Source organism: Garra rufa, chromosome 3 (assembly GCF_049309525.1).
Source record: "Garra rufa chromosome 3, GarRuf1.0, whole genome shotgun sequence".
Classification (NCBI taxonomy): Eukaryota; Metazoa; Chordata; class Actinopteri; order Cypriniformes; family Cyprinidae; genus Garra; species Garra rufa.
The window spans coordinates 63021239-63037986 of record NC_133363.1 but is presented as its reverse complement, the minus strand read 5'-3'; the positions used below and the strand labels follow the sequence as shown (position 1 = coordinate 63037986).

At 39.4% G+C, this 16748-nt stretch overlaps 1 protein-coding gene across 1 annotated transcript in view; it reads right to left on the bottom strand.

Moving 5' to 3' along the window:
* LOC141331718 (solute carrier family 12 member 3-like) overlaps positions 1-9197 on the bottom strand; it is a 24236-nt gene extending 15039 nt beyond the window's left edge. Inside the window, exons 1-2 of the mRNA XM_073836752.1 lie at positions 9148-9197; positions 6034-6058 (exon numbers count right to left, since the gene is read on the bottom strand). Coding sequence (XP_073692853.1) covers positions 6034-6058; positions 9148-9197 — 75 coding nt within the window. The remainder of the gene's footprint in view (positions 1-6033; positions 6059-9147) is intronic.
* Between the last annotated feature and the right edge of the window lie 7551 nt (positions 9198-16748).

The window sequence follows — 16748 nt, the reverse complement described above, 5'->3', positions numbered from 1 at the left end:
CTTCCCAACACTGGGGTCTGGGCAAATCATACAAGCCACCTCATAAAACACGTACAAATTGCAGTGAGATGGCTTTGGATTCACAAATGACCAAGACCGTGCTCAGCAATTTTCATGTTGATAGCCTACGACAAATGGTTGTGTAGGTAGTATTTTTCTATATATTTTTTCCTACTTATAGCACCACCAAGTGGCCAAGCTCCGCAATTTTTGTACTGTGACCTCAGCTTGAACTCCTACATAAGTGTTCTGAGTTTGGCGAAGATATCTCATTCCGTTCAGGAGTTATAGGCATTTTACTAAAAGTGAAACTGCCCCTTTCAAACATTTTAGCATCCCTTTGCGAGTCGAAAGTTCTAATTATTTATAATTATTGATATTCACTCTCCAGATAATCTTTCTGCACTGGTTTGGCTCCGATCGTGCGAAAAACCTAGGACGAGTTAGCACAAGTATTTTTATTTAAAAAATCCAAAATACCCATACATTTTGCCAGGCTCTTGGACGAATCTGAGGCATGAGTTTTGTCCGGTGTACGCCAAGGATTCCTACCACACTAGACATTTGAGTCTGCGACTGATGGTTTCGGAGTTATGAGCCATATCTTACTTTTGATCACTGTAGTGCTTCAGTCAGTCCGATTGGGACAAGCCTTGATGACGTTGTCGGCGGTGTGAGCTCTACCATCCCTCCAATTTTCAAGTCTCTATGATTTACAGTTTGATCTGTTTTACGTGGAGATTGCTGATCCTTGACTATTCTAACAATTCAAAAGGATTTCAGGGGTATGCACTTGAGCCCCTAATACAATATAATAAGCCTAAGAACATGTAGGAATTAGGAACAGTGGATGACTTTGCTTAAAAAATGATTCAGCTTATTGATAAATAATCATTAACTGAATGATTTCACACTTTTAATAGGTTTCCAATGTCTCAGTACAAAACCAGAGGAAAATTAGAGAAAAAGGTGGGAGATATGCCCATTCATCTTCAGTCTTCTGTGAAAAGCAGAAATGCAGGTGAAGAAAGAAGAGAAAAAGAAGCCGGAAGTCGCAAGGCATCCTCAAGTCTAAAGAGAAATGTTAGAGAAAAAAAGTCATCCATTCCTCCAGCTCCTCCCACTTCATTGTCAACGCCCATTTTCAGAAAACCTCCACCTACAGAACCTCTCTTTGACCCAGAACTCCGCCCCTTTGTGCTTTCCACACACTGCGACGCACTCTTCGCTTCGCTGAGAGGACTCCAGGAAGAAGGGCTTCTGCTGGACTGCAGTTTAAAACTCCTAGGCAACTCCCACAAGGCTCACCGACTGGTGCTCGCCGCTGTCAGTCAAAGAGCAGAGGCGTGGCTGTTATCTGGAGAGGCGGGGCTTAAGGAAGTGGAGCTGGATGGAGGAAGGATGACTCCTGCAGGACTGAAGGCTGTACTGGACTTCAGCTACAGAGGAGAAGTGGACAGAGGAGAAATAGATGAGGTGCTGGAAGCCTGTAGGTGTTTAGAGGCTGGTAGACTTGAGCAACTGTGTGGCAAAGATGCTGTGATCAGCGGGAGCGAAGAGAGGGAAAGAAGCCTGCGGGTCATACGAACACTGTGGGAGAGAAACGCCGGGTGTGATGTCATCATACAGACAGACAGTGGAGACCGTTTTCCTGGTAACCATGAGATATTGTGGTCTTTATGAATGTCTTTATCAGGACATTGTGAAAGATAAAACAAATGCATTGTAAAATTAACATTTTTAGCATTTTTTTTTCAATAAGTAAACAGTACTTAAAGGAAAAAGACAATCGTTAAAATGAAACTAAAATAAAAGGTAATTAAAAATGAAAACGGTAAAAAAAAAAGAACTAAAATAAAAATAATAAAACAAAACAAAGTATCATTTGGAACTTCAAAATTATTACGGTGTAAAACAACTTTCTTCTATTTTAATATACATTAAAAATCAAATGTATTTCTGTGATCAAAGCTGAATTTTGTGTTGCTATATATATTTTATATATATATATATATATATATATTTTTTTTTTTTTTTTTTTTTTTTTTTTTTTTTTTTCAGGTGTCTTTGATGAATAAAAAGATAAAAAGAATGGCATTTATTTTAAACAGAAACCTTTTCTAACAATATACACTACTGTTCCAAAGTTTATTAAAAAAAAAAGCAAAAAAAAAAAAAAAAAAAAAAAAAAGCAAGGATGTGTTAAATCGATAAAAAAGTGATAGCAAAGACTTATATTGTTAGAAAATATTGATATTTTGAATAAATGCTGTTCTTTTCAACTTTTTATTCATCAACAATTCCTGAAAAAATTATCACAGTTTTCCAAAGAATATTTGGTAACCAACATTGATTATAAATCAGCATATTATAATTATTTCTTTTTTTTCCGCTGCATTTTTCGATCAAATGAATGCAGTCTTATGTAAAAAAGAAAAAAAAAAAAAAAAAAAACGTCTTACTGATCCCAATCGTTTGTGGTAGTGTACATATAAAATTGAAGAAAAAATATAAAAGTAATTCAAAATATTAATTATCAATTAAAGATTTTTGGGTGAACTTCTTTTAAATATTATAAATGCACATATCATCATTCACTGTATGTCACACCTGTGTTATTGCTGTATTTCTTCTAGCCCATCGCGTCTTATTAGCAGCAGGTGCGGACTACTTTCGCGCTCTGCTCTGCGGAGGGTTACGAGAGTCCAGTGAGGCTGTGGTGTTACTGCGCGGCGTGACATCATGGGTGCTGCGCGATCTGCTGTACTTCATTTACTCTGGACGGCTGAACCTGAGCTTCAGGAATGTGTGGGATCTGACAGAAGCAGCTTCACAGTTTCAACTACAGGGGGCGCTGTCGCTGTGCTTAAACTTCCTGCAGGACAATATTGATGAAACTTCTTGTCTGGATATTCTGGCCTTGGCTGAAGCCTACAGTCTGGAGGATCTGGGCAGGAGGGCAGAGGACTATGTTTTAGCCCACTTTCAGAGAGTAGCGGAGGGGGAGAAGTTCAGGGATCTGCCCTGCGTCCAGCTGCAGCGTCTGCTGGAGAGAGATGCGCTCAATGCAGACAGTGAGGTTAGATCAATAAAACAACATGTTACCCTCTACAAACCCACTTTCTTCTTTCTATCTCACCTCTGTTCTGAGCAATTCTGGAACTTTGCACTGCTGCACTAAAATAAAAATAATTCAAGAAATAATCTGAAGCCAAAAATAACTTATTTTGTAATAAAATAATAATAATAATAATAATAATAATAATAATAATAATAATAATAATAATAATAATAATAATAATAATAAAAAGATAAAGATCAAATAAAAAAAAATAAAAAAATAAAAAAGTGGGAATTAAAGCTTTAACCCAACAAAATTAATTTTAAATAAATTTAACTGATAAATAAGTAAATAAAATAAATATTTGTGGAAATTACTGCTTATAAAAAATGGCAGTTTATTGATACTGGGAATTAATAATGTTTATAAAAAAAGGCTTAGGCTCAACATATAAATAAATAAAATGGCTCAACATCAGGCTCAACACAAAAAATTAATTAATTAATTCATTCATTCATTCATTCATATTTAATTGATATTAAGATACTCTATGAGGTTATCCTAGATACAGTAATTTTGATTAAACATTTCAATGGGTTGCATTCTCTATAAACCCACTTTTCTCCTTCTGTCTCACTTACGTCTAATATAGTGAGTGACTGGTAGGAAAAAAAGCTTCTTGGAGCATCAGGATGAAAAGAGCAGCAGGGGGCAGCAGCTCATTCAGATTCTCTCTCTCTCTCTCTCTCTCTCTCTCTCTCTCTCTCTCTCTCTCTCTCTCTCTCTCTCTCTCTCTCTCTCTCTCTCTCTCTCTCTCTCTCATATCAGCTGGCTGTGTTCAGAGCTGTGGTGAACTGGGTGGAGGATGATAAAGAGCAGAGACTCTCTCATCTCTCACGACTAATGCAGAGCATTCGGTTCTCTCTCATGACACCAGAGGAGCTGCAGGAGGTACATTACAGCACTTATGCACGGACAGTCTCTCACTTTGTTCTCTTTTCTCATATAAAGCTCCATAATGTCTATCAAATCTCCTCTAACAGGTGCAGGACTGTAAGCTGCTGCTCAGGGGTTCAGGAGGGAAAACAACGCTGGAAACTGTGAATAATCTTCTACATGGTGATCGGAGAACGTTGGACTGCAAACCGCGGACTCCAAACCAGGTACATCACAGTCAGCCGCTGCATGTCTCAATAAGAGCCACAACTGAAAAAATACAATTATTAAATAAAATAAAATCAACTTAAAAGTCAAAACAAATACTTATTTTTACAATTCTATAACCAGCTCACTCAGTTTCCTTTTTATACAATTTAGAAAATCATCAATGTCCAAAATTTATTATTTGTCAGCGTAATTGTAGTTATATTATTTTAATAGTATATATGTAGTATTGTGGTAGTGGTTAAACTGTTTAGTGGTGGGTGATATGACCCAAATATTTAAAGGATTACTTCACTTCCAGAATAAAAATGTCCTGATAATTTACTCACCCCCAAGTCATCCAAGATATTTGTGTCTATCTTTAGTCACAAAGAAATTAAGATTTTTGAGGGAAACATTGCAGGATTTTTCTTCATATAGTGGACTTCAATGGTGCTCAATGGATAAAGGATTAAAATGCAGTTTTAGCGCAGCTTCAAAGAGCTCTAAACGATCCCAGCCGAGGAAAAACGAGCAAAACGATCTGCCATTTTTCATAAAAAAAAAAAAAAAAAAAAAAAATATATATATATATATATATATATATATATATATATATACTTTTTATTCACAAATGCTCGTCTTATCTAGCTCTGCAATGCGCATACTCTGTGGTATGTTGAAAAACTTCCATCTAATTTTCTCCACCAACTTCAAAATCGTCCTACGTCGTTGTTTTACCTTTTTTTTGTAAAGGGTAAAGGTCTTTTTTGCACGTTCACTTTTTAAACACTGGGTTGTTACTTCTGCAGTGATTTAGGACAATTTTAAAGTTGGAGGATAAAATGCGATAAGAGTTGTTCCAACATACCCTAAGTCTCGAATGGGAGTGCCACAGAGCTAGAAAATCCTGGATTTTTTCCTCGAACACCGAATTTCTTTGTGACTGAAAAAAAGAAAGACATGAATATCTTGGATGACATTGGGGTGAGGACATATTATTATTGTTATTATTATTAGTCATTTTAGTATGCATTCGATTTGAATGGAAATGAGAAATGCTGATTTGGCAACTAGATTAAATAAAACTTTTGTAACATTTTATTTTCGTTTTTAGCCCCATTTCGAAACATTCTTTTTAATCTAAAGTTTTGGTTAAAGTGATTTTTCATCAATTGACTGTATATCTTACATGTAATAATCTGTTCTAAACAAGTATCAGTCAGGTTTTAGGAGGCATCATAGTATGGAGTCTGCTTTGTTAAAGGTGTTGAACGACCTATTAGTAGCAGCAGACTAAGGAAGGTCTTCCATTCTAGTCCTTTAAGACCTAAATCCAGTGTTTGATATCTACTTGAAGGATTGAGAAATTGTGTAGGTATTCAAGGTTCTGCACTAGAATGGTTTAAATCCTACCTCTCTGACAGATCATTTTCGGTGGAGATTGGACATTTCCTTTAAACTGTGGTGTGCCTCAGGGCTCTATTTTGGGCCCGTTGTTGTTCTCATTACACCTGCTTCCTTTAGGTCGTATTTTCCAAAAATACAATATTCCATATCATTTTTACACTGATGATATGCAGGTTTACATTCCGCTAAACCATAAGGATAACTGTAGTTGTTAAAAAATAGTTTCTATCATCTCAGAATATATGATCAACCTTTTCGATTGCCGATCCTCGATTGTGGAATGATTTACCGGCTGTCTCCAGATATTGAAACCTTCAAATCTCATCTTAAAACCTATTTATATTCCTTAGCTTTTTGACTTGTTTCCATTTCTATTTTTCTATTTTTATTTATATAATTCTTTGAAAATGTTATGCTGTCAATATGTGTTTTTGTGAAGTTATGCTTTTACTGTACAGAACTTAGTTCAGCAGTCACTGTTTTAAATGTGCTTTAGAAATGCCTTGCCTTGCCTAGTTAACATTTATTTTATTTCAAGTAACAAACATGCTTTTATGGTGTACAACTGAAACTGACTTGACTTACTTTGTTTATTGGTGTTTTTCTCATGGATCTGTGTTAGGTTTTGGTGCTTGTTGGTGGAGATTGTGTGAACGAGAATTTTGACCGTCGAGAGCCGAACCCGTGCTTGTGGTTTGCCCGGCGCTTTACGCACGGAGAGGGACTCATTCGAACTATTGAGTGGAGACCTTTAGCGCACCTCCCCGAACCACCGCGCTTCCGCCACTGCGTTTGCGTCCTCAACAACACACTATATATCCTTGGAGGCCGGAAGTACTACGGTGCCCTGGACATACTGAAGTCAGCATTGAGGTGAGAGTTATTGGATCATCTCGTGTTTGCATGCAGTAAAATGAAATAATCATCATAGGAATGCACAAATCAATAAAAGTCAAGTCATATTTTACCTCATCTAGTTGGCTTATTGTGAAGATTGCATTAATTCATATGATCAATTATAAAAGTTGGTACAATAACTTCTCTAAAAAGTTAGTGTAATTCCTGATACTATGTTAACTCTTTTTATTACAATAACAAAAATACTATTAAGAAACCACAAGTGTAAACAATATAGTCCAGATTAAAGTTTAGATTTACAGTTTATACATGTTTATCATGGGTTTGCTGGCAGATTGTGGCATAGCAAACAAACACCTGAAAGAAATCTGTGCCCGTATTTATCAAGCCTCCAAGAATTACTCTCAAGAACACTGCAAAAAAAAATTCACTTAAGTGTAAAAAAATCTTGCTAAATCAGTCGTAATTTTAGCAAATTGTAGGACTAAACCTTAAGTGTCAGTCTAAATGATGATTTAAGACACTTTGCTGAGCCACAAATGGGATTTTGGATGATGAAATACACGTGGACCAATCACTAAATAGATTTTCTTATTTAAGAATATTCTCAGATAAATTCACATTGAATGGTTAAATTCCTCAAACAGTAGGAGTTTACATCTCCTATTAAATAACTGGGAGAGTAAGGCCGCGATCACACCGAACGCGTCTTTTAGTTCTAAAAACACGAGGCACACAGCACTGCCTTTTTTTGGTGACTTTTAAAAAAGAGCAGTGTGCTGCGGTTTTTTATGTTGCTAGGCAACGACCAAAACAGCTGTCCTGTCAGTCAAATCAAATGATTATAGCGCCAGCGCTCTAAAATCTTTGGTTTTTGCTGTTAATTAAACTGTCATATTAGCAGAAACCCCCCAAAGAATACAGCTCTGGTTTACCCACGACAGACACCAAAAGTTTCTCCTCCATTTCTTTCAGTCTCCGGACTTTTTAAGCAACGGTAAACTTTCGTCACCACAACAGAAGGCCCGCCTCTCCATTCATTCGATTGGACAATGGAAAAAACGCGAATGATGTCAGGCGTTTTTCCGCTCAGAGTTGCTTTTTTTTTCAACTTCAGGCGCTCAGAGCGCTTCTGCAAAAACGCGAGGCGCAGCAGGCGGTGAAAATGCGAGGCGCCCGGGGCGCATAAGCAGCGTGCAGAACGCTCACTGCCAACAGAAAACCATTAAAAAAAGGCGCCTCTCACTGCAAAAACGCGTTCGGTGTAATCGCAGCCTAAGAGTGATTTTTTAGCTTGATAACTTGCTTTTATACTTAAATTTGAAAGTAGGAGTAAATTTAATAAATTCTCAGCACTTAAGTCTAAAATGGCACTTTGAGAAGCTTGATAAATACGGGCCTAGATCGAATGCACTTTCATTTGAGCAAATTATGGCAGTGAAGATCTCTAAACTCCAACTTATTGGTTTTGTCGAAGGAATCGAGAGAGAAATCATCAGTCCTGTGTGTCTTTGTGCAGATTTGATCCTGCTCAGGGCAGATGGGAACGTCTTCCTGACATGTCCAGACCCAGGGATTACTTCGCCGCTGTGTGTTACAGAGGGAAGGTGTTTGTCCTGGGTGGAAACTGTGATGACATCAACTGTCTGGACTCAGTGGAATGTTACACACCTGAGGACAACACCTGGAGGTCTAACCTGTCTATATTTAGTCTTTATTTATGCTCACAGAATGTAGTGCACTTTCTGAATATCAGCATGTGTGTGCTATTAATTTTAATAATTGTTAACAGTGCAGAGCAACACAATTTTTTTTTAACTAATGGAGTGTGCCAGTGATTCAACGGTCCATTCAGATGGACTCACTTTTCGTTTCATTTAGTTTCCGTATCATTTTAGTTTGAACCAGCCGTTTTGAAGGAATCATTCGATTTGAATGATACAATAAATAATTTATTAAAATAGTGACTTACCGCCATCTACTGATGGTTTTATTGTCATATTTATTTGTCCATGCCAAGCCTAAATGGTGCAGCACAAAAACACACTCAGCAAAATATTGTTTAATAACCAATATTGACCAAAATTCCTCCGTTTCAGGCCCCAGGAGGACAAGTTTATAAATAATAGTTCATTTTAATAAAGCTAATTTTAATTTAAATAAATTCATTAAATGCAAATCTGTTTAAGGGTGAGATGAATTTAAAAAATCATTGTGTAAAATTACCTACAGCAACCCCCGTCCCACCAAAGAAATTGACCACACCATCCCCCCAGAATTAGTTTTACAATTCGACCACTGCCTCACACTCTTTCACTGTTGAAACTGAAGTGTTGCATTGGATTTCACGCTCGGCTTCTGTGAAAAGTAAAGTCCGTCGTCTTTGATTTTACTACCTATCATTCTGACAAGCGAAGAATATCCTAAAAAAAATAACTTTTAACCTTTTAACTAAATGTTTTGTCTCATTCTAACTGATCCGTTTAAGCTTGAAAATTTATCTGCTTACCCCCAGGGCACCCAAGATGTAGGTGACTGTTTCTTGATTTTTAACTTAAACCATTGCAGTCTGTCAGTCATATAATGGCAGTCAATGATTACCAAATCTTTAGGAGTAAAAAAAAAGAAAAACACAAAGACAAAACCAAATTAAACCCTGCGGCTTGAGTCGATACATTGAGATCTTAAGACACAAAACGATCGATCTGTACAAAAAACTATGCATCAACGTGATCTAGCATAGAAGATGCATGCGCGGAAACGATTTGTCGTGCGTATACATCACTCATTGTTTACATAGTGCATATTAGCCTCTCAAAATGGTAATTACTTGTGCTTATCCTGATTCTGGCAACCGATTAAAAACTAAAATAGTATGTTTCCTTGTGCGAACTCATCTGGAAGTGTTGACTTTTCACCAACTACATTGCCAGATCACGTTGATGCGTCACACGCTGGCTGTTGTGAACGCGCTCCATACATCTGAACGTTCCGGTGGATCACAGGTAAATTATATAAATACTGGTTAGTTTCTTGCACAGACCGATCATGATGTGTCTTAAGACCTCAATGTATCTCCACGAGCCGCAGGATTTACTTTGGTTTTGTCTGTATATGTTTTTTGTTTAACTCTTAAAGATTTGGTAACCATTGACTGCCATTATGACTGACAGACTGCAACAATTTGAGTTAAAAATCTTTGTTTGTGTTCTACTGAAGAAACAAAGTCACCTACATCTTGGATGCCCTGGGGGTAAGCAGATAAACATCAAATTTTCATTTTTGGGTAAACTATCTCTTTAAACATCAAATCTGAAATGTTTTCCTTGTTTTCCTTCTCCTGCTATCACACAGGTTGTCTCATCCTCTGGATGTTCCTCTCTGCGGTCACGCCGCGGCTGTGTTGAACGGAGAGATGTTTGTGTCGGGCGGCTGTGACTCTTATTTGCGCTGCTATCCGTGTCTGTGGCTCTACGACCCGGTGCACGGCTGCTCAAAACGCGCACCCATGACAGTAGGAGCGGGACGAGCAGGTCATGTGATGCTGGTTTCGGGACACCGATTGGTTGTGGCTGGGGGGTTGCAGCCAATGTGGACGGGCTTTGGAGACCAGCTCCATTGTGAGTCGTATGATCCCGTTCATGACTCCTGGACATCTTTCCCCATGCTGCCCCGACCGCACCTCTCACCCGCAGCAGCTGTTCTTGACGGACATCTGTATGTTTTGGGAGGGTCATCGGCTGATTCGGCCCGTGATATACCCTGGGTGCACCGTTATGATCCACAGGCAAAGTGCTGGGACAAACTTGGAGCAATGCCGCGACCTTACGCGGATCTCGCCGCATGCGCTTTACAGCTGCCTGTCAGCCTGAAGAGCTAAAAGAGCGCAGAGGGGATGGTTGACATGTCAATATCTATTAGTTTATTCAAATATCACTATGGCTTTGTGGGATTGTTCTGTCACTTACAAAAAAACTGTCAGGGTGAAAAAAAATAAAAATAAATGTTAACCATCTGACTGTGCACACATACCAACAACTGCCTATAGAGACAAAGCCATTTAAGCCACGCCCACATCAGAGGAAAACAATCCAACGCTCTCCATTGACTTTGTATTGCAGGAAGCTGCCTCTTTGTCATTTCTGACTTACAAGAAAAAACAGAACAATGCTATGTGATAAGGTGTACAGTAAACAAGCTAAAAACTACGTTTTTATACGCCGTCGACCCAAAAAACCGAGTGTTTAAGGACAAAAATAGTTGCAGATGTGAGGTTATTTAACGTTGGACCATTCAGTTGGATTGTTTCTCCAACAAAAGGAAGGTAAGGAAAATGAGCTCTGACATAGACCAATAAAATTTAGTTTCTCAATATTCACTATATTGCCAAAAGTATTCGCTCACCTGCCTTGACTCGCATATGAACTTAAGTGACATCCCATTCCTAATCAATAGGGTTTAATATGATGTTGGTCCACACTTTGCAGCTATAACAGCTTCAGCTCTTCTGAGAAGGCTGTCCACAAGGTTTAGGAGTGTGTTTATGTGGATTTTTGACCATTCTTCCAGAAGTGCATTTGTGAGGTCACACACTGATGTTGGACGAGAAGGCCTGGCTCTCAGACGGGTTGAGGTCAGGACTCTGTGCAGGCCAGTCAAGTTCATCCACACCAGACGCTGTCTGTTACGGCTGGCTCGTGAGCCGCAACACAAAACAGGCACAACACCACATTTTGGGAAAAACTCCATTTATTTACCAAAATGAGAAAAAAAGTTACATAACAAAACTAGACGTCTAGGGGTATAAAATAAAATTATACACGCGCGAGTATTTAATAGGGAAATTAAGAGGGAGGACAAAAACACAAAAAAACGCAAAACCTGAGAGAGACCAACTAAAAGTCATACCAGGCTTTTATACATTGTGACTCTCCCAGAGGCTTAATCAGTGATTAATGTCACCTGTTGCCCAGCCAGCGATTGCACTTACAGCAAAGCCAGAAGGGGGCAATAGGCAGGCGTAACACCTCCCCCACAAAAATATTCCCCAAGGGAATACAGTATGAGAAATGGAGGGGGAGAAAAAAAAAAAAAAAAAAAAAAAACACCACACTCTTCAACAGATCCCGATTCACTTCCACTTCAATTTCCGCTTCCTGGGCCCTAGGAAACAGGATAGAAAGAGGAACGAATAGGGAAAAATAGACAAAAATCTCATGCTCGGGATAGGGCATCCACAATTATATTATCACTACCCCGGATATGTTTAATGTCAAGTGTGAATGGTTGCAAGATGAGACTCCATCTCATTATTCTTTGATTACGGTTTTTCATCCGATGTAAAAACACTAGAGGATTATGGTCCGTATAAACAATAATGGGACTGGCGGACGATCCCAAATAGACTTCGAAATGTTGCACGGCCAGAACAAGGGCAAGTGCTTCCTTCTCTACTACAGAATAAACCCTCTGATGAGGATTAAACTTTTTCGAAAAATAACAAATTGGATGCTCTATGCCTTCCTGGCTCTTCTGAAGGAGTACAGCCCCAACGCCTGTTTCACTGGCATCTACAGCCAAACAAAAAGGTTGGGAAAAGTCTGGTGCAACAAGCACAGGAGCGCTAGCCAACAAGGCTTTTGCTCCATCGAAGGCCTGCTGAGAAACGGTGGTCCAGTCAAAAGGCACTTTGGTACTTACAAGGTCGGTCAGGGGTGCTACAATAGATGCAAAATTTGGACAAAATCCACGATAATAACCAGCCATTCCCAGAAACCTACGCAATTCTCGGCGATTTGCAGGTACTGGGAAGGCACAAATTGATTCAATCTTAGCTTCAATTGGTCGAACCTGTCCGCTACCCACTACTTTACCTAAATAAGTAACAGTAGCTTTCCCAAACTCACATTTTGCAAGATTTAAAGTTAAAGAAGCCTTAGTCAAACGGACAAATAATTCCCTGATTTTAACTAGATGATCTGCCCAAGACGAGCTATACAAAACCACGTCATCCAAATAGGCCTCACAGCCAGATAATCCAGACAACACCCTATTTACAAGGCGCTGGAACGCAGGGGCGTTTCGGACCCCAAACGGCATGACTCGATACTGCAGAAAGTCATCAGGTGTCACGAATGCTGACAGTTCCTTGGCCTTAGCAGTCAATGGAACCTGCCAGTATCCTTTTAAAAGGTCAAATTTACTCACAAACTTGGCTGACCCCACTCTATCCACACAATCATCTATGCGGGGTAAAGGGTAACAGTCAGGCTTTGTGACAGAATTTAGCTTACGATAATCAGTACAAAATCTATAAGATCCGTCTGGTTTGTTTACTAGGAGACAAGGAGAACTCCAAGCACTAAAACTGGGCTCAGCCAGGTTATTATTTAACAAATAAGCAACCTCCTTTTTCAACAACTCTCGTTTCATTGGGTTAACCCTATACGCATGTTGCTTAATGGGAAGCGCATCACCCACATCAATGTCGTGTTCAATCATTGTCGTGCAACTAGGCACATCAGAAAACAAGTGAGGAAAAGACTCTACCAACTGCAGCACGTCGGTTCTTTCCAATGAGGAGAGATATGGTAAATGATGGGCCAGTTTCGTCAACATCTCAGAATTATTCAAACGCCCTTCAATAATGCCTCGAGAAGGAAAACGAACCCCATCATTCCCGACATAATCGGAGAAAGAAGTCTTCTGAGAGGAAGTCTCATCCTCAATAAGCTGTAACGAGTCACCAGTCACAGTGTTTGTTAACGCAACAGAAGATGTGGGAGGAAAATAGGGTTTTAAAAGATTTATGTGACAAACTCGTACTCCTTTACGTCGTTCTGGTGTTTTCAGAAGATAATTCTGTCCAGAAAGGCATTTCAATACAGGATAAGGTCCTGCAAAACGAGCCTGAAAAGGGTTACTCACAAGAGGTAACAAAGCTAATACTTGGTCCCCAACCTGAAAACTCCGAGACACCGCTCGTCGATTAAATAACCTTTCCATCTTGTTCTGTGACTTGCCCAGCTTCCTCTGGGCAATTGCTCGAGCCTCATACAGCCGACACCTGAATCCACTAACATAATCCAGAACATTTTGGGAAGACTCTGGAGGGATCCACTCATCAGCAAGAACAGCAATGGGACCACGAACTTCATGTCCAAACACCAACTCATTTGGGCTAAATCCCATGCTCTCTTGAATAACCTCTCGAACACCCAAAAGCAACCAAGGTAGCCCTTCTTCCCAATCAGACCTATGCTCTACACAGTATGAACGCAATAATGACTTCAGGGTCTGATGGAACCTCTCCAGGGCCCCCTGGCTTTCAGGATGATGTGTACTAGAAATGTTATGACTGATTTTTAACTGTCGTAAAGCCTTGGCGAACTGACGACTCATAAAATTAGAGCCCTGGTCCGTTTGAATCACTCTGGGGACGCCGAATGTCGACATAAAGTCAGTTAAACTTTTGAGTATAGACTTGGTAGTAATAGATCTAACAGGATATACAGCTGGAAATCGAGTTGACAAACACATAACTGTAAATAGATACTGACGACCAGCCTTAGATCGAGGTAAAGGACCTACGCAATCAACCAGCAAATACTCGAATGGTTTTGACATAGCTGGAATAGGTTGGAGAGGGGCCACAGGAATTTTCTGGTTTGGTTTACCAGTAAGTTGGCACACATGACAAGATCTGATAAACTTTGCCACATCTCTTTTTAATCCGGGCCAATAAAATCTACGCTGTATTCGGTCATATGTTTTCCTCACTCCCATATGTCCAGCCAATCCATCGTGGGCTAGGCTAATTACAGAATGTCTGAATTTCAAAGGAACTACCACCTGTACATAAAACTTAGTAGTGGGTTCGGTTTTGCTGATCCACCGTCTAAGCAACAAACCCCCTTTAAAAAAATAACAAGAGGGTAGCTCAGTCGCAGCATCACTCTCAGTACACACCATGGAAAATAAAGATTTAAGAGTTGCATCTGCGAATTGTTCTTGGATCAAAGTCTCCCGAGAAACATGGAAGAGAGAGGACAAAAGATCATTCGTTGTTTCTTTCTCATGTGAGATAGACTCTTCAGAAAACAAATCATATGATTCTAAGTTGGAGTTTTCTAAAGTGCTACCCAGGGAATCACCTTCAGCGACCCCACCATGAGTCTGATGTATTGGAACAAGTCCACTCTCACTCACATTATTAGAATGTTCAGGTAGTGTCTGTCCCATGTTAACCCCACCCTCGGAAGATAATGAACCGAGACCATCTTCACAGAATCTATCAGCTTTAAGCCGTTTTTCCATGGCTCGAGTGACAGCGCAGGAAGGAAACACATTGGGAAATTTTTGACCACACACATCAAGAACATTGGCCAGCACGGGTGAGGAGACCACTATAGTAGATGGCACAGATTTTGATGTCCCCCAAACATTACCCTGAGCAAGATCGTTCCCTAAAATAAAAGAAACGCCTGGTACAGGAAGGGAAGATCGTACTCCAACAATCACATCACCATTTACAAGATCAGATTTGAGATGTACCTTATGCAAGGGAACTTTTAGAAAGGTCATCTCAATACCTCTAATTAAGACATCCTTCCCTGTTGCAGTCAGATCTGAGAGAGGAAGAACTCCCTCTAACAAAAAAGATTGGGAGGCTCCCGTATCCCTCAAGATCTTCACAGGAACTCCTTCCTCCAGTCCTGCCAGAGACACAATGCCTGTAGTAATAAATGGGGTATAATCTGCACAGTCTTCAACAGCTACAGATTTTAACATCACATTGTTACTTTTAAGATCTTGTTCTGGAACCCCAGTGCTAACAAAACTGCATGGCTCCAACCCAATTAAACCGACTGGCTTAGACTTCTTGAAGTCAGTACATTCAGTAATTTTGTGTCCAACTTTATGGCAGTAAAAACAGACTACTTTACCTTTCTTGTCTGAAGAAGTGTTTTGACTCACAGGGTGGACATTTGAAGCAACACCCGATGTTGTCACTGGAGGGGTCCACCGATTTCGAAAAGACCTCTTAGTTTGATCATTTGACCCTCTTCCAGGAAAAGAAACTCTGTGAGTCAGAACAAATTCATCAGCCAATACAGCCGCATCAGCCAAAGTAAGGGCCTTTTGTTCATTCAGGTAAGTAGAGATAGATCCAGGTAGACAGTTTTTAAACTCCTCTACTAAAATTAACTCCCTTAACTGATTCAAGGTTTCTACTTGTTGAGACTGACACCACCTTGTAAACATAATCTCTTTTTCCCTAGCAAACTCCACATAAGTTTGTTTTTCAAGTTTTTTATAACCCCTGAATCTTTGGCGATAAGCCTCAGGTACTAGCTCATATGCTTTTAGAATAGCCGTTTTAACCTTTTTAAAGTCTGCACTCTCTTCCTCAGAAAGGGTCGCAAACACCTCCTGGGCCTTCCCTGTCAGAACACACTGTAAAAGCAATGTCCAGACCTCCACTGGCCATTTTAAAGAACCCGCAACTCTTTCAAAATGAGCAAAATATCGGTCTACATCACGTTCACAAAATGGGGGAACCATTTTGAGATTTCGACCAACATCAAAGGAAGACTGCACAAATTGAATGGGCTTAGCAGCTTCAGTTTTCTTAGTTTCCAATTCAAGTTCTAACTTCCTCATCTCATATTGTCTCTGCTCACGTTCACTCTCACGTGCAAATTCTAGCTTTTTCAACTCAAACTGTGTACGCTCACGCTCTAACTCAAACTCTAATTTTTTTAACTGAAACTGTTTTTCCCATTCCCTATCTTTTAAACCCTGTGCACTTTCAAAAGATAATCTCTCAGTTTCAAATTGTGTTTGCTTTTCTTTTGACCCCAAAACTCCCTCCATTTGTGGGGACTCTATTCTAACAGAGCCAACCTCCCTTTCTGTAACAAGAACTCCTTTGGCTATCAACTGGCTTTTAACAGCCCTTAACATATCCTCTTTGCGCTTTTTATCATTGCTAGTCAACACAAGATCATGACTCTCTGCAAGTTCTAAAAGTTGTTCTTTGGTGTACCGATCTAAAAACTTTTCAGAAAGTTCAACACTAAACTCCCCAATGGAAGTCATTTTTAAACTAGCAACTACTTAACCCCACAACAAGTATTTAATATGCCAATACAGACATACTACATCACACAATCTAGCTTACCAGCCTACTGTAAGGTTAAGATCAACGCAAATTAACTACAAGTTCTTATTACTCAGATCAATCAAACAGGTCGTACAGTTACTGCTTTAATTA